Below are 25,976 nucleotides of genomic sequence, written 5' to 3'. Positions count from 1 at the left end.
CCGAGGAAAACAGAAGTTAACTTTTGATACCGGGAGCGTACCTATGTTCCCACATTTCCTTTTTCATAAATTTGTATCAGATTTTACCCCTCTTTCTCCCAATTTGGTAGCCAATTACAGCCTATTATCCAGTAGCAATGGACTATAGATGGAATGTAGCTTTTAGCTAAATCTGGTGCGCCCATCCCTTTGTTTATTGCAAACATTTAATGTAAGCGCACATTGACCGTTTAAATAAACAAACTAAACTAAGTAGCACAGAGGCCTCGCAGGGCTTAAATTGAAGGGAAATGTAGGAACACAAGACCTCATTTTGAAAATGTCCTAGAAATGTTGGACCATTGGGCTGACCCCTTGATACCTAGCAACAATGAGCACTCTCTACCTCCATGTCAGAGCGCTTCCAGCCAAAAAGTGCTTTCTGTGGCCACAACCCCCGTTAGTTATCAGCGTTCCCTTGAAATATATCTTCATGATGGTATAGACTGAGGGGCTAACAGCAAGGCTAACACTAACTCCATACTCACTGCTTAATGTGACCACTGAAAGAAACTCAGGTCTTTTCATTAGCATTCATCCCAATGTCCGAGTGACAGGCCGTTTAAACCAACAACAGAGATACAGAAAACATGTCGCTCAGAAAAAGGAAAGAGCAGCGATACTAACGGAGGTCCTGTCAGTTTAGCCCAAATACCGTGTGGAAGGTTCAAACTGCCTTAGCATCAATAGAGGAAAGTTTTTACTCCAAACCACTGCAGCCGCTCCTCTCTCAACATGTCTTTCATTTATTCACTTAAATTACCACACACAAAGCAAAGGCTGGTTTAAATAACACCAAGGCGACACTCCACATCGGGATTTCACGCACACTTCAGGATGGATTAGGAGAAGGAGCAGCTAAGCTAACGCTGCTTTTGGCTTGCCTTCTTCCTGCTTCTCAGCGTGACTTGCATCACACTGAGATTTTGACAAGTACAGGGCATTCACAGGTTTAACAGAGGTGTCGTGTGAATAATAGTTCACACTGAACAGCCATAATGCTCCCTCATCTCATCTGTTACTGTCTCTGTGGTGCTCTGGTGATGGAGCAAATCAAAATGTTTCTTCTTCTTCTTGTTGCTATGAGCCAGAGGAAGGGTGTGGGAAAGAGGAATCAAGAAGAGGGATACATGTAAGGGATTTATTTTCAGAAGTCAGGGGGTTGATTTAGTACGGTACGTTTGTGTTCACACTGATCAAAAGTGCAGGACTTTGGGGTCAAGGGTCCTTGCCCTGGTCTCTGATGTGAAACCAACCTGAGTCCCGCCCACACCAGAGAGGAAAAACTGTTGATGCTCTAACACAGGGGTGGGCCACATGCGGCCCTCATCAACCCTCAAAGTGGCCCTTTTTACATATCAATTAATTGGAATCATGAAGAAAACTTGACAAAATCTGCCATGAAATCATGAAAACCAGAAATATGTCCATAATAATATTTGATGGGGTGCTGGTGGCGCAGTGGTTAGAGCGCGCACCCCGTGTGTGGAGGCTGTAGTCCTCCAAGTGGGCGGCGTAGGTTCAAATCCAACCTGTGGCTCCTTTCCCACATGTCATTCCCTACTCCCTTTCTCCCTGATATCCGACTATGTCCACTGTCCTAGCTCTCTAATAAAGGCACAAAATGCCCCAAAATAAATCTTATTATATATATATATATATCTATATATATCTATATATATATATATATATATATATATATATATATATATATATATATATATATATATATTTGATCACTGGATGTATGTTGAGTGAAATTTGAGACATAATTGACTGTAATCGTTTTTGTGTCCTACAATTTGGCTCTCTGGCAGTGAGAATTACATGAATGTGGCCCTTGCAGTGACAGAAGGTTGCCCATCCCTGCTCTAACAGAAACAATCCCCAAAAGCGTGTTTGTGCTGGGATGTACCACCATCAGAAGTCACACATGTAAACTGTAGAAGAAGAGATGAAAGAGCGATATTTGGCAAAGCATTCCTTGTGCGTTAACTTGTTTTTTGGCCTTGGCTTGTTTCCATGTTCTGTGACACGACTGGGGAGATACTGGTCAAAAGCCCAGAGGAAAGGGAAAGACAAAGTCACAGGAAGATAGATGAAAAGGGGACGAGGCAGAGTCTGCCAAATGAAAAAGGATGACAGGAGCTGCAGGAGTGATGGGATTGTGGAAAGAAAAGGGAGAAAGGGGCCGGAGAGACGAGAGATGTGTCTTACTGCAAGATCAGATCTGATGAGTTATAGGAGCAACGTATGAAATGATGAGGAGACATGAAAAGGATGAAGGAGGAGGCAGCGGTACAGATGGGGAGAGATCAAAGAAACACAGGGGTGATAGAAAATACATCTCAGTCTGTTTGAAGGCACTCGTTTTTTCGATAGTGTGAGGATATGGAGTCCTGAGATGGATCAAGTCTTTCTGGGAGACGGGCCCAGGACAACATGAGCCACAAAGGCAGGAAGTGGAAACAGAGAGCAGGTAGAGGATAATTAAAAAAAAGAGACAAAAGAACAGACAAGTTGAGCTTAAGTGAGAAAAAGCTTGGTGCTGTGGAGGGGCACTCAACGTTCCCCACTGCCTTCATCTGGATTATTCATGTCTTAATAACAGCCATGAAATAAAGATGAAGTACAATCTGCTTAGCCCTTAACTTTCTTGTTACCACTGTGTTTGCTTGTGTCTGAAATGATTTAGTCATTCAATATTTACTGGACAGGTTTTTGTGGCTGTCATAGCAATCTATTCAAACCAACCAATCCAGTCTAATCTAATCTAACGACATCCTGCAATCAACACAATGAATAGTGACAATCCTTCACTTCTCTCAGCTCTATCTGCTGTTCTTTTTTCATAGTTTGGTCTTTTTTTTTATGTTTACAGTAGGCCTAGGCCATATGACAAAAAATGTTATCACGATAAGAAAATGTCATATTAGTCGATACCGATAATCATCACAATAATCGTCAATCATTTCTTTCAAATTTAAAAGCTGATTTTAGCTCCTGAGTTAAAGTTGAAGAAACCAGATGGTTCATTTTGATTGAATTATTCTTTATTGTGAGAACATGAAAAACTAAACTTGAACAGAGGAACATTTAACCATCATAAAGTCAGAGCACGGAGCTGGAAAACGCTGATATGACAGTTTGCTGCTGGGGAGTCACACTTACTGGCCCGCTGCTTACTGAGGGTCCACACCACAGACTGTTTATATTATTTACAATACGGACCACACTAACACTCGTTTTGGACATTTGGATATTTATTTCCTTCGGTGTGTTCTAACTGTAATATTTACAGACTATGGTTCTAACTGCAAGAAGAAGTTGTTGAGGTCCAGGTTTGGTGCCTGGTCCTCATCAAGGTATTTCACTTTTTTACAGTCAGTGTGATCAGTTTTAGACAAAGAGAAGAAACAGCTTATTGATGAATTGAGTTTGTCAGTGTAGACAAGGCACATTTTTCTTTAAGCTCGTTAAAGGCGTATTTTGCATTTCAGCACTAGATTGCATATCGTGGGACATATCCTCCTCTGACAGGCATTGTATTTGGACAATAACAGGCTTTCTTTGTAGACAGAATGAAGATCTTGTCTTCCTGTGTAGCTTGCGATTGGTTACGATTGGTTACGATTGGTTTCCCCATTATGTGTTTGCTTTCCGTACTAAGTGAGTTCTCTGTTGGCTGTGGTTGGTTAAAGGCAGGGTTAGTCATTTTCTCCAGATACACTCTTTAAAATGTTGGTTGAAATCTTCTTTAGGTCCTGACAGAAATTAATAACTTATGTTCTCTGAAAAAGGAACAAAGAAAATCCGTCATCTGTAGCAGTTGTAAGCCTGTAAAAACTTTGAGGCTTCTGAGGGAGCACAGAGGAGAGGGGGTGGGTGTAGACGGAGCACTGAGGGAATGCTACTTTCAACTTCATGCTAGTTATCAGAAAAAATGACCAACCCTGCCTTTAAAGTAATTTTTTAAACCCTGTAGTTGAAATAATTGAAAAAGTGAGACGTCATATGAGAAGGAGGGAGAATGAAAAGTCCATAAAGGCCAACACAGTGTTGTCATAAAAGACAACCTGAGACTGAAAATATTATGACAAAGACACATGCTCAAAGGCGAGTACACATTAATATAAATTACATCCATCCATTATGTATACCGCTTACGCCATTTGGGGTCGCGGGGGGCTGGAGCCGATCCCAGCTGTCATTGGACTGGACTACACTCTGGACTGGCCGTCAGATGGGAATTCAAACCAGGAACCTCCTCGCTGTGAGACAACAAAGCTAACCTAGCAGCCCAGTATAAATGACAGAAAGACTTTAATTCTAGTCCTCTGTTTCACCTCTTATAATAGCATGTGATGTGTCAGTGATTTTTCGGCCATGCTTCCCTGAACTGTGCAAAACAAGAACGAGCTGGTTCTCAAGGTGCCCCAGTAAGACATCAGGGGGAAGAAATGCATAGGTGATGCAATTGATTGCAATCTCAATGAAGCAAAACAGTCAACAGGGCTTTCTGGCACCAGACCCTGGAGGCTATAATGGAGGTGGCGCTCAGTATATAGCCGGGTTGTTTCAGCATCGATCCGTGTTCATTAACCCCTGCTGGCTCCTCATCCATCATTGTGTCGATGACTGTTTCCATTGTTTCATGGCACAGTGCGAACAATGGGGGATTACACGGCCAATCGCCTCTTCTCCCTCCATTTCCTTTCTTCTTATTCTACCTTCACTGGGTTATTCTTATTTATAAGGTAGGTCAGATGATGATGTCATAAGAGCATGGTTGCAGTTTTACAGAGGTCATTTCACGTTTTGAATTTCTCAGTACTGAGGTCTGATTAGAGATGATCGCGTTTCCAAAGCCTTGACTGGTCCCATTAAGCATCCCTATTGTTCATCACATGAGACAAAGCACTACCCCAGCTTTGTCTTTGTGAGTGTGTGTGTGTGTGTGTGTGTGTGTGTGTGTGTGTGTGTGTGTGTGTGTGTACACTTCTCCTGGCCAAGTGGTTTTAATTGACAAGTTGAATCCTGTGAGGATTGGGGGATTAAGAATCAACTGGATGTTCATTGATTTTTCTTCTTACACAGTCGTGGATAACAGAAGGTGTCAGTGGAAGTGGCATTGATGATAATCAGACTGGTTTTAATGAACTGGTTTTTAAAGATGTCTTTTTGGGTTTCTTTTAAACAGGAGAAATTTATGTACGAGTTAACAAAGATTTATTGAACAGTTTAGGAAAAGATAAATTTGAAATGTCTCTGGTGATTAGACTTCGTAATGATGACATCGTGCACTCAGAGGGATGGTGAGGCCGACAGCAGGATAGGATCCAGGTGACCCTGGTGGTGGTGGTGATACCCCCTGATGGAGTCTAGACCCTGGTGGTGATGGTGATAGAAGGGTGTGATGAGGAGTGGGTTTCTGAGGCTGTATCTGAACTCTGCTGAGCTGGATGGAGGTGACCGGGGCTGGAGGGGGAGGATGGAACAGTTCGATCGTTAGAAAAATTAGGGTAATTAAATTTGACACATTTCCCAGATTACTTTATAACCTTTACTTCCATTAAATCAGAGGCAATTTAGTAGAGTATATTCAGAAAGAGATGAAGCACAGTGAATGGATGTAGCTCCTTAGAGCTGTCTTTTGGTCCCCTGTCTGTCTACCATCCCCCCCCAACGATGAAAATGTGTGCTCAAACAGGCCGTTTGGAGATTTTCCCTTCATGACATCACAAAGGGCAGTAGCCCCTCCCCCAGGTGGGTGACACTCCCACAGCTAGGTGTTTGTTCTGCCCTCTGAGTCTGCCTTCTCACCGTAAACAATAGGACATGGAGCGAGAAAGCCAGAGACACCCAAGCCCTTCCAGAGAGGGGGCGTGGTCAAACACAGCTCATTTACATATTTAAAGGTACAGACACAGAAACAGCCTGTTCTGAGCAGGGCTGAAATAGAGGGGTTTATAGACATGATCAAATACAGGATCAGAGTGGATTTAGAACAAGAAACTTCACACACATGTTTTGAGGAGCTCTGACACTTATTTAAACTGGTTGAAAAAGAAGATAATATACAACCTTTAATACTTTGACTACCTGCTGGCTGGTTTGTATCTTTGTTTGAGGCAGTTAGGGTCGCACACAGTTAGTTTTTGTCTGAGCCTGTGGTAAAATATAACACCAAGGAGAAAATCAAACATTCAGCAAAGTCAGCCTGCTTTGTGAAGTAAGCATAGCTGATGTCAAAGAAACATTTGTTTTGTTGAACACAATTTTCTGGGACGCAGTTTTTCTAAATAATGATTATTATTTCAGCTTGATCTGCTGACACCTGACTTTGGTCCCCTCCAGTGTGAATCTGGCATGGATTGTACATTGAGATTACTGGGACAATTTCCCAGTGGCCTGAGGGTTTATTTAACCTGCTGAGAAACGTCAATGTGACCAGCAGAATGATGAATAGACCTCTCTGAATGCACGCATCACCATATGCGAGTGCGACTCTCTGAAACTCACTCTGCTCAGTGAGTTGCCGTAGTTCCCTGGCCACTGTCTGCAAAAAAATGACATCATAGCATTCCTCGGGAGACACATATCAACCGCCTACGTGCTGCTTCTTTACTGACATTGACATTCTCGCCAGGTAAATTGGATGGTCACAATGAAAGGAACGCTTTTCCCCAGTTCAATTCTGACTTTTGAAATGAGTGGTTAATGTGAGGGGCTGCACGGTTGTGCGGTAGTTAGTGCTTTTGCCTTACAGCGAGAATGTTCCTTGTTCTAATCCCCGTTGGACAGGAGCTTCTCTGTGTGCCGTTTGCATGCGTGGGTTCTCTCCTGGTACTCCGGCTTCTTCCCACAGTCCAAAGACATGCTCGTTAGGTTAATTGGTGACTCTGAAATTGTCTGTAGGTGTGAATGTGAGTGGCTGGTTGTCTGTCTCTTTATGTCAGCCCTGTGATTGACTGGTGAACAGTCCAGGATGTACTCCACTTCTCGCCTAAGGATCAGGTCCAGCCCTCACGACCCCAAACAGGAATAGCCTGATAAATAATGGATGGATGGTTCATGTGGACAGGGTAGCCTGGGATGGAATCAAACTCGCAGCCTGAATCATTATCCCAGACCGCCTGTGGTGTGTAGCATGATTATTTTCTCTCTAACTGTAAGGTTGAGAAAGCTGCTTGTATCAATGTCTCCATGAAACCTCTGCTACTGATATTTAAAAAAAAATGCAAATATTGACCTGCAGGAATTTCACAGCAGCTTCATGTCTCTGGCCAATGAGAGAGCCTGAAAATGCACATGTGTTGTTGTGTTTTTTTCTGACAAGCTTTAGTGCCTTTGAGAGAGCCCTGCCAGCTGAATCATGCAAAGAGTGCTGATGTTAAATTTTTTCTGGAAGGAAGGGATTTGTTTCATTTGATCTCGTCACAGTGAAGAAGAAGGTTAACTGTGCCAGCGGTGTTTATTAGCATCAGAGTGGCTGCCTTCTCCAGCTGTCTTCCCCTGCCAAGGTGTTCAGCGTAGATACAGGCCAACACTGACAGGAGCATGTTAGCGGGGGAAATGAAAGCCAACTCTGATGAGCACATGGACAAACACTGACCTCTGGGAAGACTGCCTGAGTGGGGAGGAGGTATCTGTTTCTCCATTGCAGGAATATTCATGTTTGCTCTAATTCTGAGAATAAAAACACCAGTTTGTGAAGCCGTCTTCGCTGAGATCTTTGCATAAGGATTTGTCAGTCAGGCATGCAAACCTTGCCAGACATTTGGTTTAGCTTTTTGCTTCCCTAAATATATTAATACTAAGAATGAATCCCTAAAAATAAGACTAATGAAGGCTTGCTCAAACCAGATTTTTTCCCCAGTCTTGGTAAGCTTGGTGCTGCATTACCCTATGTGAGATAAGATGACATTTTAATGCTCCTCATGGGGGAGTTGTTAGCATGCATTTGTTTTGAAGTTTTGCAGAAAAACAGGCAGTCCAGCACCATTCACATGTCAGCTTCATTAACTGCATTTTAGACCGTGTGTTTGCAACCTGCGTCATGACATCTTAAATTGGGTATCAGAGGTTAGCTAGAAATGGTTGTGCAGAAAATTAACCCTTATTGAGTGGGTTTAAAACCCAATGAATAATTGAGACCAGGCCTTGAATAATTAAAGTGGGCTTTGTAGTGTTTCACATTGAAGTGGAAGATTCCCTGATTGCTGTTGTTGTTGTTTTTAACCTTGTATTTTGTTCCAAATGGATGCCTTGAAGGCCACATGGAGAGCGAGGCATGTGCATGGTTAGTTACAGTCTCTACTGCATGAAGGCTGGAAGAAACACATTTACATCCATACAGCATAACACGACAGAGGCAGCATCCATCTTTGTATTCCCCTCTTTTTCCACGCTAACACACAAGACAAGGTGTTAGTCCACAAGCAGCCACGGTCTGCACTGAAACACACTGCTTGTGCCCAACTGTGTGCCTCGAGAGACGTAGAGGGTGCCAGTTTGTTTTTCCGCCACTGCCAGCCAACCTTGACTTCAAAGCAGTCTGTCAAAGTTGACTAACACAGTGAAATGGAACTGCATTCCAAACACAAACCAAAACCCACTGCCAGCAGATATTTAAAGCAGGACTCAATCTCGGCCCATGTCACATATAAGTTAGTCCTATGTTCTGCACTTCAGGGGTTAAATATCCCTCTGATCAGGACTGACCAAAACGGTCTCAGGCCAAGGTCAATACATTTCTGTTTACGGGTGAATTGCCCCCAAAAGAAAAAACAATTTATTACCACATGGGGTTCATTTATTATCCCAGCTGATGGTACAACATGGTTCATATATGAGTTTGGAAAATGCAATTGCAAAAAATGTTAGATACGACCCAAGCATTGAAAAATGAAGCCGATGCTGAAATGCAAAAATCCTGCAGTTCTTTGAGTGTCCACTTGAGGCTGTCTGCAGAAGCACAGGAAGTCACATATACACACCAATTCAAAAAAAGCCTATTCTTGCAAAAGATATCAACATGTTTCACGATGTAACGGTTTGTCAAGAGGCTTGAAACCCGTTGTATTGTGACGGTAATGTAATGTGTAATGTATTAATGGTTAATGATAGATTGGTTAATGTTTTGGGTTATTGGTTTCAATGAGGGTGTGATGACTTTGACCCACATTTGACCCCTAAGTATGGCCCTATCAAATCTGAGGCATGAAGGCATCTGACCTCTTTTGAGGGAACAACAACCTCTTTTATTTACTGTTGGATAATATCAAAAGGGTTTTAATAAAGAGCCATGGACCAGGAAGTCCTGCAGCAACAACTCTTAAATAGCAGTAACATTTTAGGTGAGTGTTTTGATAAGACAAGGTGAGCCGAGGGACACATGATGCTCCGCTTGATTCTCTATGAGATCAAACTGAGATGTTGGATTTGAGTCTCTTCATGCTGAAACAAAAACATTGTTAAGGTTTTATGTATTTAAGTTGGCGACAGTTCACTTGTCCTGTACTTTGTTGGGTGACCAGTTTGTAAACAGACCAAATATGGGAGCTTAGATATCAAACTAACGTCCAAATAACCCCGAAAATAAACACTTCTATTGAAAGCATTAGCTTTTAAATATCAGCACCAATGCTTCACTACATGTTGATGAGGCTGCACACACTCTGCAGGTCATACAGTATATATATCTCAACAGAGGACAGTGTTTCCCCTACCATTATATATATATATTTTTTTAAAGATTTTTTTGGGGCTTTTTGTGTCTTTATTGTAGAGATAGGATAGTGGATAGAGTCAGAAATCAGGGAAAGAAGTCATTTAAGGATACCTTTCCGAGAGAAAAGGACATCTGTCATTAAAAGTAACACGTGAACACCAAGATTCCTTCAAGTGTTTGTGTCGGTGTGTCGGCATGTCGGCTTGTCCCCACCCCCCCGACGCTGTAAACCTAGGGGAAACACTGGAGGAAGAAGAGCCACATCTGTTGGCCGCTGCTTTTGAACATCCACAAGATTTTTAATGCAGTTGAGCGGAGCCACATTCTGCTGACCGGTATGATTGTGATTTCTGCACTTTTTGGTGAACTACAGATGTTTTATCTGCTGTAATCCTATCTATTGGGTAATCCTCTTCTGGTTTCAGGAGGGTCGATCCATAGAGCGACATTCTCGTTATGAGCCAGGCCTTTCTTGTGAGACGCATGAAGTGTGTCACTTCAAGTCGTTCTCCTTCATGCGCGATTCAAAACAAAAACTCCTGCAAATGACGCAGAAACAAACTTTCCTGGAATCGCTCTCCATTGGCTTCCCCCAGGGACACCAAGATTTCCAAGATTTTGTTGTAACTGCGTCTCCGTTCTTTTAAGTTACCATCATCTTCTGTCAAAAAAATGCATCCTGGTAGTTTGTGGGGCATAACATGGGCAAAGAGGACAGTGACAGGTTGGCTAGCCCTTGACCCTACATGTGTGCTGATTGATTGACATCTGACTCAGGCAATGGTGACAGCCTCCTCTTGATTTCTACTCAGCCACTGGTTTCCCCAATCCCATAAAAACCAGAGGCCTTATTCACTGAGTACTAAGAGTAGCTCCTCATGAAGACTTTTCTTAGAATCAGGACATTTTCTAAGAATTTCCCCTTAAAGTTAAGACTAGTCCCTAGGAGTGAGGAGGACTTTCAACATGAAGAGTTTATCAAGCTGAGGAGGAAATGGAGAAATTTTTATCAAACACTAGATGAAGAATATTATTTTTGACTCATAGTCGGGCAGAGCAGACAAAACATTTTTTTTATGCAGACATTTCAATCCATCTCTGATTTTTTTTCAGTACAAAGTGAAACATGCATGTTGAGTTTCTCTACGTTCAATGTTGTCATATCTCCACATTTCAGCAAGTGCTTTGAGTACATCCAGAAATCCAGTCTTTAATTTTCTTCCAATGTGGGGATGCATAGGAGAGGTATTTCTGTTGCACTGTGTGTGTGTGTGTGTGTGTGTGTGTGCGCACGCGTGTGTGTGCATATCTTGTATTTATGTACCCATGAAGACTGTGCAAGTGTTTCTGTGTGTGTGTGTGTGTGTGTGTGTGTGTGTGTGTGTGTGTGTGTGTGTGTGTGTGTGTGTGTGTGTGTGTGTGTGTGTGTTTCAGCCGCCCATGAGGAATAGCCTAGGGGAGGTTAACACAGTAACAGAGCGAGGCAATGAGCCAGGATCACTGTTGGGATCCACTGGGAAATAACATGTAAAGCACTGGCTGTCAGTGCGGGGGCGAGCCCAGGGAAATAATCAGGGATTGGTGTGAACTCACTGCCGTCTCTCTGATCTTAATTCCCCATTCTGGGATAACACACATGTAACGAGCCACGTCACTGATTCCTCTGTTTCTCCATCTTAGGAGATTTTCTTAAAAAAACTAAAAGCAACCCTTTTTTTCCCTCACACACACACACACATGCTGCCTTCACATCATGCAGTTCTCATATCACATAGTGTGCACAGTGTGTAGACAGATTCAGATATAGATCATTTGACTAACACACTCATATCACGTCCTGCACTGACTCCCTCATTTTGTCACACACTTGCCTCCTGAGGCCTTGACTCGTCAAGCTATGACATCTGTCTTTGTGGGGCGATTGCCTCCAAAGCAATCCATGCAACACCACAGGAACGGTTGCGCATATTTGCCTCGATTCATCATTTCTTGGCATGATGACATAGAGCTGTCCCACCACCAGTCAGTCAGTGAGCGGTTTGCATGAAAGTTGTGTGGCAGATTGGATCCACCTGGAGGAGATTGTCTCAATGATGACTAAGACGAATAGCCAGTTTGGAAATTAAGGAGTTAGGTACATGAGGTGACCTTGTTAGAGCAGCACATAGAAAGCTCTAGCTACATATTAAAGGATGTCTGTGCCTGACAGTGAAGCAGGTTGACTGGATTGTTTAGCAGATGTGTCACAGTTTTTTTTTCCCAACCCTCCATGCCGCTCTCTCACCCCGAGCTCTCTTCATTACTCGCTCTGGTCGAACTCTCCAAACACTCACACAGACTCACACACTTTGAGGCGTGTTCACGCTCTGTGTGTGTGAGGGCTTCGGGCTGTCCCATTGTCAAATCATCAAGTGCATTAGGGCTCTGGTGTGGACAGTTCAATGTCAAATTGTGCCCCTGCTGTGAGAGTGTAAAATCTGCAGACTTTCCTGAGGGACTTGCCCAATCGGTGAAGGGTAAATGGACAGCATTTTTTTAGGGCCTCGTACCTTATGCCCTGTACATCCATACACACATTCAAACCTAAGTCTAGTGTTGACTTTGACTTGAAATGGGATCTATGTGCAGCATTGATTCTAAAATGCATGGCATAGAGGAAGTTTGAAGGAGGAGCTAATAGTGTAGCCTCATGTGCATTTGGTAACGAGTGAAAGTATTTGTTGTTATGATGACTGTTATGTTTTATCAAGATCATGAAACACAGTGAAACAAAGCACAAAGCATCAGACAGCTGATGCAGCTCTGAAGGCTGAATGTTTGTTTTCAGTAAATGTGTGTTTCCTCTCCCCTCCTTCTTTGCCTTTGCTTCATGCATATCAAGCGGGAGGGAGGGCGGGAGAGAGGGAGGGACTTATTTATTGCACGTTTGTTTGGATGTTTGTCTGTCTTGCAGCTCTTTTAAATGACAATAACCATAAAACAGATTAACCAGAGGTGAATTTGTTTGTATGCAATATAAGATTTTTTAAATGTTCCCCAAAATAAAGCCAACATTAAACAAGTCCAGTATTGCTTTGTATGCAGCTGTGGCTCAGTGGTAGAGCGTCTCTCAGTTGAACCTGAGTTGCTCCTGAAGTGATGTGTGAATGTGACTGAAGGATGTAGGTAGTGATGGTACAGTTGACGTGTAGAGGAAAGGCCCATCGAGTGTTCAGAGGACTAGAAAAGTGCTCTTAAACATGCAGTCTGTTTAATGTGTCTCGGTGTGCAGCGCAGGCGTCTTTCCAATGTTCTACCTGGTGCAGTTGTCATTTTTATGACACACACACTCATTCTCTAAATAGCAAATGAACTTGCTCCCTGTTGGCGCCCCGGCGTATTTCTGTGTTAAAAAGAGGTGTGTTCAGGTGCATGTTTCTACCTCGGAGACGCAGGAAACAAACTGCACCTTAGACCATCTAGAACATGGTCTTAAGTCTGTACAGTATGTTCCTGCTATTTAAAGCATGTTAGAAACATCACTCAGCTTCTTGGCGTTTCTTTGATTGTTTCTGATAATGTGGGGATGCTGTACAACTTCAGTCGACCATCAACAGTGTCCTGATAATGAATCATAGACATGATCTTGTTTATTTCTTTTCTAGTCTTCTGACTCCTCAAAGCTCTTTTACACCTCAGGTCACACCTACACATTCACACACTGATGGTAGAGGCTGCTGAGTAAAGAGTCCATGAGGATTAAATAATCCATACACACACACACACACACACACACACACACACACACGGACGAAGCAGCAGAAGCAACTTTGGGGTTGAGTGTCACATGTGTCCTTGGGTATGTCTTATAAAGAATGAGAGCTGATACCCTGATTGTTTTGATTCTCTGTGTGTGTTCTGTGGAACAATGAGAGGAGAGAAGTTAAATGAGCCTGCTGGCGTTCAGTCTAATTAAGAATACAGACTGAAATCCAGATTTTAAATATCAACAGAGCAGCCTGCAGGCACACCTGTCTGATGAAGAGAATGAGAGCTGAGGCCCTGATTGGTTTGATTTATGTCTCTCCGTTAACACGCCTGTGTAGAATCAAGTGACTTTATCGTCCCTCTTTGTGCCCCACGCCACCCTTCACGCCTGGATAGTGCACCGCATAACTAGCAAAAGTAACTTCACAAATTGTCCCCTGAAAAAAAGGTTGTTATTCAAACTGGAGGGGGCATGAGGTGCATGATTATTTCCTGTTGGTACAGTATTGAAGGGTAGGTCTGTATGTCACCAGGTTCCCCTTAGACCTTTCCACCAGACTTCCTCATACCCCTGTTCTGACTTTCACCCAACACATTTATCAACCCAGATCTGTTGTTCCTCTACAACTTTACTTGTTGCTATGTTTTCCCTTCAGTTGTTGCTTGTGAGTTTCAGAACCAGCCCGCCTGTCTGTTTACCTCCACTTGATACAAACGCTTTGCCCTGCATGATCTATGTTGACAAGATGATTCTGGACGACTGATGCTGCAGGAAAGTGATAACATGTTGGAACCAAAGTGTTTGGGCTGCATTCTGTAAGACAACATCACTGAAAGAGTCTACACATGTTTTAAAAAATGTCACAACCCGAAATAAAAAGAGAGACTGCCTTTACCCTACATTTGTTCTTATTGTTAACAATTCCCATCAAAAAGACGAACATCTATGTTAGCGCCTCTAATGGTTCCTCCTGCTTTGACTGTCTTGTGGCTTCCACCCCAAGGATCTAAAATCAGGTCGCATGTGTTTTTGTGAAGCAGGGTCAGGATCTTTCTAAAATAACTGAGCATAGTAGGGATCGCATATCTTTGCTACTAGCAGCTGCTCTGCTGATGATGATCCAATATGTTTATTAAAGCGTGCTAAACTACCAGGAAATTGGTGAGCTTTAGTCCTGGAGGGTTGGGGGTTCAATCTCCAGCTTCTGCAGCAACATGTCCGATGTGTCCTAGGGCAAGACACTTAACCCCAAGTTGCTCCTGGTGCTGAGTCAGCGGCGTATGAATGTGTATGAATGGATGAGTTACTTCTGATGGACTCTTTACTCAGCAGTCTCTACCATCAGTGTGTGAATGTGTAGGTGTGACCTGCTGTGTAAAAACACTTTGAGTAGTCAGAAGACTAGAAAATAAATATACAAGCTCAAGTCCAATTACCATTTACTTGCTTAAAGCTCCTCTGGGGGTTTGGGTGGTTATAAAACAGGTTAAAGGTTAAATCATGTCATTTAGTTATTACTTCAAACATCTGTAACCACTGCCACATCTGGGTCAGTCAAAGTGATGAATAGCACACTGCTGAAACAGAACTTTTTTGATTTCACATCACATTGAGTGATCCGTCTGAGTAGACAGCAGGGTGACACTGCAAACACACAGAAAACACTACTGACACATGCAGGACAAGATCAACCACGAGAAACAAATTCTCGTGGGTACAATATCCAGGTTCAACAACAGGATTCATTTACATTGTTTTCATGTGTTTCACGGCTGTTCCCTAAAACTACTTCCGGTCGGGCTCTGTAGTTTTGAGTAGAACCCGATCGATTTATAGATTTGTGCCGATATTTACGAGATGTATTCACCAGTCAAACAGCATTTCATTTGAGTTTCATTGTATTAAACCAGCAGTTCTCTTTCACCAGCAGAGGGCGCTATATGGACTACAACAAGCATCATCACTCTCCAGAGCGGTGACACTCATACATGCACAGTTATTTTTTAGTCGAGTGACCATCTTGTCTTCCTTATATGTCTTTTCCTCAAGTCTTTGATAACTGCATTTGAGGGATCAACGTAATAAATATGAATATCTCTACCTCGATCTCGATCGAACATAGATCTAAGAAAGATATTTTCTCTGATTTTTTTTCTCTCCCTAATATCGGTATCGACCCCAAAGATCTCATATCGGTCAGGCCCTATTTTTTTTGGGCAAAAAAACCTTCACTGTAGTAAATAATACATTTAATGAGAACTATTCTCCACTGCTCTTAAATCACATTTGTGGGAAAGACTTTCTATGATGGTATCGATGCATTTGATTAAATGTCCCAAAATAAAGTGGGCCAAATTTTGCACAGTTTGAAAGTAATGTCATAATATTGGGGTTTAGGGTTGGAGGTTATGTTGTGTTTGATATGTAAAAGTAGGGCCCAACTGATATGAGATTCTTGGGGCCGATACCGATATGGATATTGGGGAGAAAAAATCTGATACCGATATATCAGCCGACATCTTTCTTTGATCTATGTTTAATATGTAGAGATAGATAGATATACACACACATTTATTACGTTGATCTCTCAAATAAAGTTATCAAACACTTGTGGAAAAGACACACAGTATAATGAAGACAAGATGGCCACTCAACTGGAAAGAACCTGCGATGGTATGTGAATCACTTCTTGACACACTAGAGAGTGATGATGCTTGTCACTGGGTGTGCTACTATCGGCTGATATTATCGGCTGGCTGATTACTCGGTCAGGCTCTTTGTAAAAGAGGGGTAACGTTAAAATGAGGTCCTAGGATTCAGACTCTTTAGATAAAAGGTGTTACTCACAATGACATGTGAATATGAAGAATCCTAATTATGTAACGTGACATGATTAATCTATGTCAATAACGTGTCCAGCAGCCAGACGCACACACAACTATTGTAAAATTGGTGTGTTTTCAGAGAGAGAATATTCAGTCTCTCTTTTCCTCTCTCTCACAGATAACAGCGTTTGATGAGCTCCAGGCGGACTTCAAGGTGCCGATCGATCAGGGTAATCCACTCCATGCGGTAAGTTTTCCTCTCCCCACTATTCATTCATTACAAATATTTTTATTTTTGTTGTCCTTTAAGTTATTATCTCATCGTTTAGGTGCAGAATGCAATCGTCTGCTGATATTGAGAAAAGTGATTTTCACATAACCTAATAGATGGTAAATAGTAAAAAGCTCTACAGCAGAAGATTCTTCATCTCATCTTTCACCCCGTGTGTGTGTGTGTGTGTGTGTGTGTGTGTGTGTGTGTGTGTGTGTGTGTGTGTGTGTGTGTGTGTGTGTGTGTGTGTGTCTCTCCTCTCTCCTTCTCCATTAATTTCACATCAAGTAGCTGCCAACCCACTAGTTTTGTTCGCCCTCCTCTCCTTACTTCTTGGCTCAAAAGTAGTCTCCTATCACAAGCCTTCAGGCTAAACATAAAGTATGAATGAATCATATATTTAAAGAGTAAATCCTTGATTCCAAATAGAAATACAAATCAAGCAGAAACCGGAGATAAACATGGCATCTCAAGTTGGTTTGAGCCCTGTGTAATCTTCCATTTACCCATTAACCCATCATTGGATTGGCCCCATATGCAAATACTGTTTTTTTTCTTTTTTTTTTGGGGGGGGGGGGGCTCGACCTTGCCCCAAACCGTTGCGCATGCTTGTTCACACCAACACACACACAGACCCACACAACCAGTCTAGACAATTCCACAAAAGATGTTTTATGTCACCATGCAGAAGAACTACATGAAACCGGCCTCAGATCAGCACCACGGACAGCAGCCAGAGCACCACATTTATCCACACTGATCCAACAGCCTTCAAACCCCCTCAGTCTGCTTTAACCAAACTACCTAACATCGGAAATCAGTGCAGCCAGCTAACACCACATGTTGATGATGATGATTCTATATGTATGCCGACACATTATATGATACATTTACAAACCCCAATTCCAACAAAGATGGGACGTTTGGTAAAGGTGTTTCACATCTTTTGTACCGTGCCCTAGCATGATTGCTCCCCCCTCCCCTGCTGGTCTGCGTTCACATTAGTAACATCGTTCTTCACCAGAGTACTCTTGCATATGTACACACTCAGATACAGCAGGTGGCGGTATGCACATAGTTGGTTTGTAAATCCGCCAAAAGTAAAAAAGAAGAAGAAGCTACCACGGCAACCACACGCAGGCTGAGTCCATCCTGCTAACTGTGGATGTTTTTATTATTTCTGAGGCGTCAACAACGACCCTCTTTCTAATTCCTCATCTGTCGTGCAGCTCAGAGGATGACATTGGACCATGCAGCGTGTATACAACGGTTTTTGAAGCAACAGGAGCCGTTAAGATAGATGTCATATAGCGGTCCACTTTCATGTTTGAACACTGTTACCTTCACATGTCCCTCTGACTTTACTCAAGTACACATGAATCTCTTTAAGTGGACTCTGGCACGGTACCCGAGTACGGTATATGTTTTTTGTTCACACTGATCAAATGAAATGGTCAAGTATATCCGGCGTCGGGCCCGGGTCCCTTATGTGGACCACCCTGAAATTCAAAAGTGTTTTTTGGGGGCGCTGGTGGTGCAGTGGACCAGTGGGAAGAGAGCGCGCCCCATGTATGGAGGCTGTAGTCCTCCAAGCAAGCGGCCCGGTTCAAATCCGATCTGTGTCTATTTTCCTTCATCTCATTACCCACTTTCTCTCTCCACTGTCCTGTCTCTCCATTTAAGGCACCAAAAGCCCAAAAATAAATCTTTAAAGAAAAGTGTTTTTTGTTTGTTTGTGTAATTCTTTGTAGTCCGAGCTGTATTGACCGATGACGTAGCAGCAGGCGTTGGTGTGAACAGGAAAAGTAATATTAATTCAGACTAATGCAGGGATTTAGGCCTGTAGTGGTATTTAGTATCCAGAATATTATGTTTAAACAGTTTCACAGGTTGTTAATACACTGGATCATACACATATCCTCTTCACTTCCTGGTTAACTAACTGGACCTGCAGTGAATATGAAAATAGGTGTGCTTAATTCTTAACATGTATTTTGCATGTAAATGTGTAAACATATTGATAATGTGTTTATTATGAAAGAGAGAGAGACCCTTTAAAGCATGGCCAGTTTAGTGTCTACAGTACACACACTGTATCTCGTTCCTTCCTTCTTCTTCGGCCTTGGTATCTTCCATGCACAGCCATCAGAAGAAGTTGTAGAGGAACACTTGCTTTAGCGCCAGCCGCCACGGGAGTCTTACCCCCACTGAGGTTGTTTTAGGATGGATTCCAGCCCTCTAAATCCCTTCCCCTTGGGTCTTTTGGGCTTTTACTAACACAGGCGGCTCTTAATAATGCATGGTAGTACAGTACCGCATGAGGAGTGAGTTTGGAGGTGACTTTGACTTAAGAGCTCTGAAACTCTCTGACCATGAAGAATTGACTTCTACACATGATGAGAGGAAGAAAAAGAGGAACACAACTGGAGAAGACTGTTTAAAAAACTGAAAATACAAACTTGGTAAAAGAGCGAGGTTGAAGATGAAGATGGAGAAATGGACGGATGAGTGAGGATTAAGCAAATGGAAGAATTCTTCAACTTTTGTTGTTTTTTTGTTGTTGTTGTTTTTGTTTTTTGTTTTTTTGGGGGGGGCATTAAGTATTAAGTTAAATGGTCTTCAAGACTTCCAGACTCCTCCTCCAGATTACCTCCTTACTGAGGTACTCTGCTCTCCCTCTGCTCTTGTGTGAAATGACAGCACTATATAGTCAACAACTTATATAGATATAATGAGGAGGGAATGAGTGTGTGATTTTGGTCTTATTAGCTTTAGCTTAGCATTAGCTAACAACCATTGGCTATTCAGTGTTTCCCCTACCATTATATTAGGGGGCCCCTCCCCCCCTTGAATTTTTTTTTTTTTTTTTTTTTTAAAGATTTACTTTTGGGCTTTTTGTTCCTTTATTGTAGAGATAGGATAGTGGATAGAGTCTGAAATCAGGGAAAGAAGTCATTTAAGGATACCTTTCTGTTAGAAAAGGACATCTGTCATTAAAAGTAACACATGAACACCAAGATTCCTTCAAGTGTTTGTGTCGGCATGTCCCCCCCCTCAACGCTGTAAACCTAGGGGAAACACTGCTATTTATGACATGAGTCTGTTTGCAAAACTCCAGTTTGTGTCGATTGTGTGTGAAAGCCAAAGTTCTCAGTTTCAGTCTCTTCTGTGCTGAGCAGCATTCATTGTTACTTCCGACCTCACATCAGTAATCTAAACAGCATCCTGAAGATTTTGACTTCCTTCATCTGACTTTTTCTTTTTCTTTGGATGTATATTTGTTTCTGAAGAATAATTGACCTTTTTTGTTTTTTGGGCCATTTTCTGAAGAAACTCAGTCGACCACACCATGATGACTCTCTGAGTGAGGATGGACATAATGTTTCCTCTGTCTTGATATCGTCTGACATAAAAAACATGGTGTCAACATGAGGATCAAACTTCTACTTAATACTGTATTTTATTTTATTAGGTCTGAGATAAAGATTTAATGGCATTAGATTTGTTTAAGTGAATTGTATTGGGGGAAAAATATGAAAAACTCAATTTTAATAGTTTCTCAGACTATAAAAGCAGCCATTCTTCTCCTCTCAGCCACAGGACATACCTTCTCATGTGTCTCTCAGCGACTGCTGCACTGTCTTCTACCCGGTGTTTCTTCCTTCCTCTCTGTCTTGAACGCCGGCAGTCTAATTAGCAGTTTGTGTCAGCTTGTTCCCTCGAGGGAGGAACCTCACATTGTGGACCCGTCACAAACACAAACACAGACACAATCTCACTGTCTTCTCTGTCACTCTTTCTCTCTCTCGTATACACATTAATACAAAATCATTCTTGTTGGTAAAGTCATGGGAGTTGTTGGTGTGATGAGAAGTGTTTGCAAGTCCAATCATGGGAGCAGGGTGTTTGGAGATACTGTGTGTGGCTGAGTATCGTCTGAGTGGAAGTCCTTCTTTGTGAATTTTCTGAAGCCCATGAGTATAGTATTGTAGTACTCAACATCGGTGTTGTTTCTCAAGGCCGGTCTCGAGATCACTTTTTGAAGGTCTCGATCTCTGCATTGAAATCATTTTTACTCGGTCTTGTCTCGGTTTTGGTACCGGGCCGATTCAGGATTGTAAATCTAGACCAGTCAAGACCAAGACCGATTTCAAGTACTAAGTACAAGTACTCAGAAAACCATCTCTTAACCGAGGTGTTGGTCTGAGACACCATCTATCACCAACCTACAATGCCATTTTAAATTCTTTCTCAAAACAACTGGCCCCCCAGTCCCCCCCTTGGAACACGAGACCCTACCCACCCACTGAAGACCTGGAGTGTAAACTCTCGACGGTAACTAGGTCAAAGACTCAGTTAACGACTCCCATGTGACCCTCCTTGATCATTAGCATGCTCATGATCCACAGAAGCTTATACTTCTATCTCAGTCCAACACTTAGTTTAGAACGAGAAGGAGAAGTGAAATGTCTTCAAGATCTTCAACCAGGTCCAGGTGCCTTTTGGATCAAGCTTTGATTTTAAATGTCTGTTATGGTTTCTCATACGCAGACACACACACACACACACACCAAGGTTCAGAGATGTGAATAATTTCCATGCGCACATTGCTTTAATAAGAAAGGATAAAGCTGTAGCCAGGAGCGATGATAATATCTGGGTCTGAAATCAGAGTGATAACTGAAGCAGGAGATGGAGGGAAGTTTTTTTCTTACTCACATGTTTTATGAATATAAATCTTAGCGCTCTTTTTCTTTAGCAGAAGCGATTGATGTTCGTCAGTATCCCAGCAAGGGCCAAGTGATGACAGCTAATGTAGCCTCTTCACACGCTTTAAATGTTCCCCTTCACTCCTCTCCTGCTGTATCACTCCATCTCCCTCGCTGCTGCACGCCTGTCTACAACACTTTAGTTCAAGCTTTACGGGAGTCAAGGGGGGAATTTATTTCACAGCTATTAAACACACACAGTGAAACATTAGCATGTCCACACCGGCTTTTTGGGGGTTCAGTGTCCAGTCATGGCTTACTCAGCACACTTCCTGTAAATAAGAAGTTCTTAATTGGTCTGCATGTTGGAATAATTCAATCCAACCTCCAGACCCCCTCCCAACAACCCCCCCCCCCCCCCCACCCCCCCACCCCCTCCCCGACGTCTCTTTTCCAACCATCCCCACCCTCTTCTTCAACTCCTGTTTATACTTGCACGGCGCTCTTGCCTGTCAAGCCAATTCTCGCTGAGTAACATTTCAAAGAGGCATCAGCCTAATTGCTTGCTAATGAGAAGACAGTTGCAGCAGTGTGTGCACATGTACAACCAATAAACACACACACACACACACACACACACAAATCTGCTTTAAGTGGAATATATTTGGCCGTCCTCATTCGAACCCCGAAAAAAAAAGACACACGCTGAGGGGGAGATGGTGTCATGCGGAGGGGGGGGGCACATTGGTCCAGCTCTTGATGAGGGGTACGGTCTGAACCAGAAATAGACATTAGCAACGCAGCTAATTGGCAATCAGACACGGCTGCTCATGGTACATGTGTATCCAAGTGTATATATGTGGATGTGTGTATGTACACGAGGTCGTTTGGAGGACAGAGGGAGGGTTTCAATTCTGCATTTTCAAGAACATGAAAGACTTCCTGTGCACGTGTCAGGAATCTTTAATCTAGCACTGTAATACAGATTCCTGTCCCAACCACATTTTTTTTCCCGCTCATCCTCCTCCCAATCACGGATTCCCTTTTTTTTTTTGCCTGTCGTGCAGCTTCTGAACATTTCACTTTCAAGTCCATCTTTCTTAAGCTGAAATGTCTTCTCCTTGTACTTTGAAACATGTGAAATAATGAAAAAGTTCAAAGGAACCACATTATTCTTTTTTTTTCAGCGTCTTCCCCCTGTGCGCCTTTTTCGGTCTGGAAATGAGGTAGAGTCCCAGGAGGTGTTTTAGGGAGATAAGAGCTGAAGTTGTGCTACTTAAGTTGGCATGTCCCAACACACACACACACACACACACACACACACACACACAGCACTAAATAACTGAATGAAAGCTACAGAATTACACATTGGTCCCAAACATTTTGGTACAACCCTGCACATGTTTTCTTCTTTGTTACAGTCATGCTACCTCAGACTTGTTTGTAGCCCCCTGCCCAGGAACTCCTTTGTTCATTATTCAGAGCACAGGCATCAATTAATCATCAACAAGAGAAACCTCTGTAGCAGTCTGCACTTCTTAAAAAATAGTAATCAAATATGCATGTTTACATCTTCAGCCATGCATATTTGAGGTAATGATCTTAAGTACATGCTTCAGGAGTTTGGAGAACACATCTTTCCTTCAAAAACATTAAACAGACAATGTAATATCACTGCCATGAAAGGTATGGCATTATAGGTTTTGAAAATGTTTGAATTTGCGTTGTTCATGATTTTCTTTGGCCACTTGGGGGCGCCAGAACAAGCTGTAAACACGTTACTTACATACTTTACATGTAACCCCTCCTGCACACACTTTTATTTGCTTATGTGCCATAAGTTAATGTGCAGCTTTCAGGGTTAATTTCATGTTCAAATACATTTCTTTAAACTAGTGCAGTGCCCGTTCAGAACATGCTTGTTTGTAATGAGTTTGGTGAGAGCGTGGCTGGTCAGGATTGGCTCGGGGCAACGTGTAGTTCTGAGGTCAGCCAGAACAACTTCACATACAATATTTTCCATCCTCAGTCCTTGAACAATAGACCTGAAATGACATACAGTAGTTGTCTGTTCTAGCAATAGAGGCTATGCATCATGCTAATGAAGTTGTATTTCCATTCAATGTCTATGGATAAAATTCAGACTTTACATCCGTCAATAGAGCGACATGAGGCGATGTTGTTCCCAGGAGCAAGCAGGCACACTTTTGTTAGCGACTGTAAGCTAATGTGTAATAGTAAAACGGAAAGGCAGACTTATTACTAAAGTTAGCCTCCTTTTAGAAAAATTCAGCGACCTAAATAACATGGCCTTGGTGCTCGTCTCCTTCTGCGTGTGCGCTGTGTGTGTTGTTTCCGCTCGTCTCCTGTTTCCAGTAGGTTTTGATTTCATCGTATTGAGCCACAAACTATTTTAAATGTTTTAGCAACGGTAAACAGCAAACTTCACAATCAGCACTGCACTTCCTTGAGTCCACAGCAATAAACCCGCCAAGTCTGAAGTCCATCGGACGAATGGTTGTCTAGAAACTTGACTTACAAACAAACACACACACACACACAGATTCCTGGATTCATATATAGATGTTGCACACTTGGACACGTAAGCGCTCTATAGCTGATGTAAAAAAGCTGAGAGCTGCTAAAGGCTGCCAAAAAAGCTGCAGTGACTCATCCATAAAGAAGAAAATAATCTTCAACTCCACAAACAACAACACACACAAACAGTCAATCAAGACTGTGTGGCTCCTCAGATTTCCTGTTTAGACACGATCAGTGCTTCCAAATAGAGTTGTGACTCCAGCACAGAAACAGGACAGAGAGAATAAATCATCCCTAATGATCGATCCCCCGTCGACAGCGGAACAACGACAGCTTTTAAATACGCTGTGTACACAAACACAAGAAACATCAAACACAAAGTGAAAAGTCAATAATGTGGCGGCCAAGATTGAAGAATGCCGCACAGAGACTGATTTCGTATTTCCACATACTCGCCAATTTCCTTATCAACTGTGGCGCCGTTAAGCTGCCACCCAAGTCAATGCTCCACAGCGAGTGTAATGGTCCGTCTCCTGAACGCGCCAGCAGCACCTCACCGCTCCGTTTCAAATACACTGCTAGTATATTTTGGACAGAGCTCGCTTCAAGCTGGACAGAATAGAACAACCCGGACAGGAAGTCAGACAAGTAAACACACAGAGCGTCCGGTCAATTTCAAAATAAAACACAATATACAGACACGTAAGAAAAAGAAAAAAAAAGATGATGATAATTAATGACAATAATGATTATGATGATGTTGACGATTACGATTACAGTCAACTGAAATATTCAAACCCACTCACTCTCTTTGTCCGCCTCCTGCCACACAACAGGTCAAATAAGGTGAAACCACGTCATGGCTCCTTCAGTCAAAGTTAACCCGCTCTGCTCAACAAATATCAATTTAATGGGAAACTGTCTGCCTCACCCACATACACACACACGCACACACACACACACACACACACACACACACACACACACACACACAGTCATTGAGCATTGGTTGAGTTTTTTGTTGGAACGTTTTGACACAGTAACAGTAACAAACCAACAACACTGAGATGTAGGCAGCAGTACAATGTGGTGTTGAATGTGTACAGAAGCTGACCGAGGTTTTATGGAAAAGGGAATTAAAATAAGCAGTTGACTGTGTGGAGTGTTTGGATCTGTGTCTTGTTTTTGGACTGTGTTGTGTCAAAAAGATGAATAAACAAAGTGCTTAGAAGCAGCAAACTAGAGCATATTGTTTTGATCCAGTTGTTCCCGTCTGTGTGTGCACACTAAATATTAGTTCAGCTTTGGACATGCTGGCTCTGACGCTCGCTACAAGCCTCAGTGTTTTCTCGTATTTCTAACGTTCCCATGGAGCCTCTGGTGTTGACGTTTGCAGCCAGCGTATGACAAGCAGAGATAAAGTCAAATTGACTTTGCACAGGCACACAGCATGAAGCTCGGATCAATATATGATTTATGAGCAGTCAGAGTTATGTGTCGCTCCCCGTGGAGCAGCCAGGCCTGCCAGTCATGTCCAGATTGCGTCTCTATAGGAATAACTAAATATTTCATGACAATGTAAAAAGCTCGGGTGTAATGATGGCGGTTAAAGTCAGCATTGTGGTAAGTGCTGATTTAGGCCTTTTACAGCTTGAACACTTACAAATATCAGTATTATGTAACATATAAGTACGTAATGTATGTGACGTAATGATATTGTGAAGCTTAAGTTTTGATCATTGGAATATCAAATACTGATTTTATTTTAATGTTTAGAACATTCTATTTTCATTTTTTTTATCCCTTTCCTAAATAAAAATATGTTTGCATTTATTAAATGTAACATTAAAATTACTTCAAGTACATCTGAATAAATACTCGGAATATAATATATACTGCTGTGATAAAAACGTCATGTAAATTATACTTTGATACATTAGCTCATCAGTAAACATATCCTCTTCTTCAGGTCGGTTTCACCCGTCGTCTCGTCGTCAACTCTGAGTTATTTTTCATTGGGGGGGAGGGAGTAGCAGAGCAAATCACTCCCATGATTCCCCGCCAGTCTTGACGTCATCTTGTCTTAGTTTTGATTTACCTCTGAACAATT

At 42.3% G+C, this 25,976-nt stretch overlaps 1 protein-coding gene across 1 annotated transcript in view; it reads left to right on the top strand.

The window, feature by feature from the left end:
• The window catches only part of cnih3 (cornichon family AMPA receptor auxiliary protein 3), an 83,607-nt gene that overhangs the window by 7,386 nt on the left and 50,245 nt on the right, over positions 1–25,976 (top strand). The window contains 1 exon segment of the mRNA XM_061051397.1: positions 16,524–16,592. Coding sequence (XP_060907380.1) covers positions 16,524–16,592 — 69 coding nt within the window.

The sequence above is a fragment of the Labrus mixtus genome, chromosome 12 (genome assembly GCF_963584025.1).
Source record: "Labrus mixtus chromosome 12, fLabMix1.1, whole genome shotgun sequence".
Lineage (NCBI taxonomy): Eukaryota > Metazoa > Chordata > Actinopteri > Labriformes > Labridae > Labrus > Labrus mixtus.
This window is presented reverse-complemented; position numbering and strand designations above follow the sequence as displayed.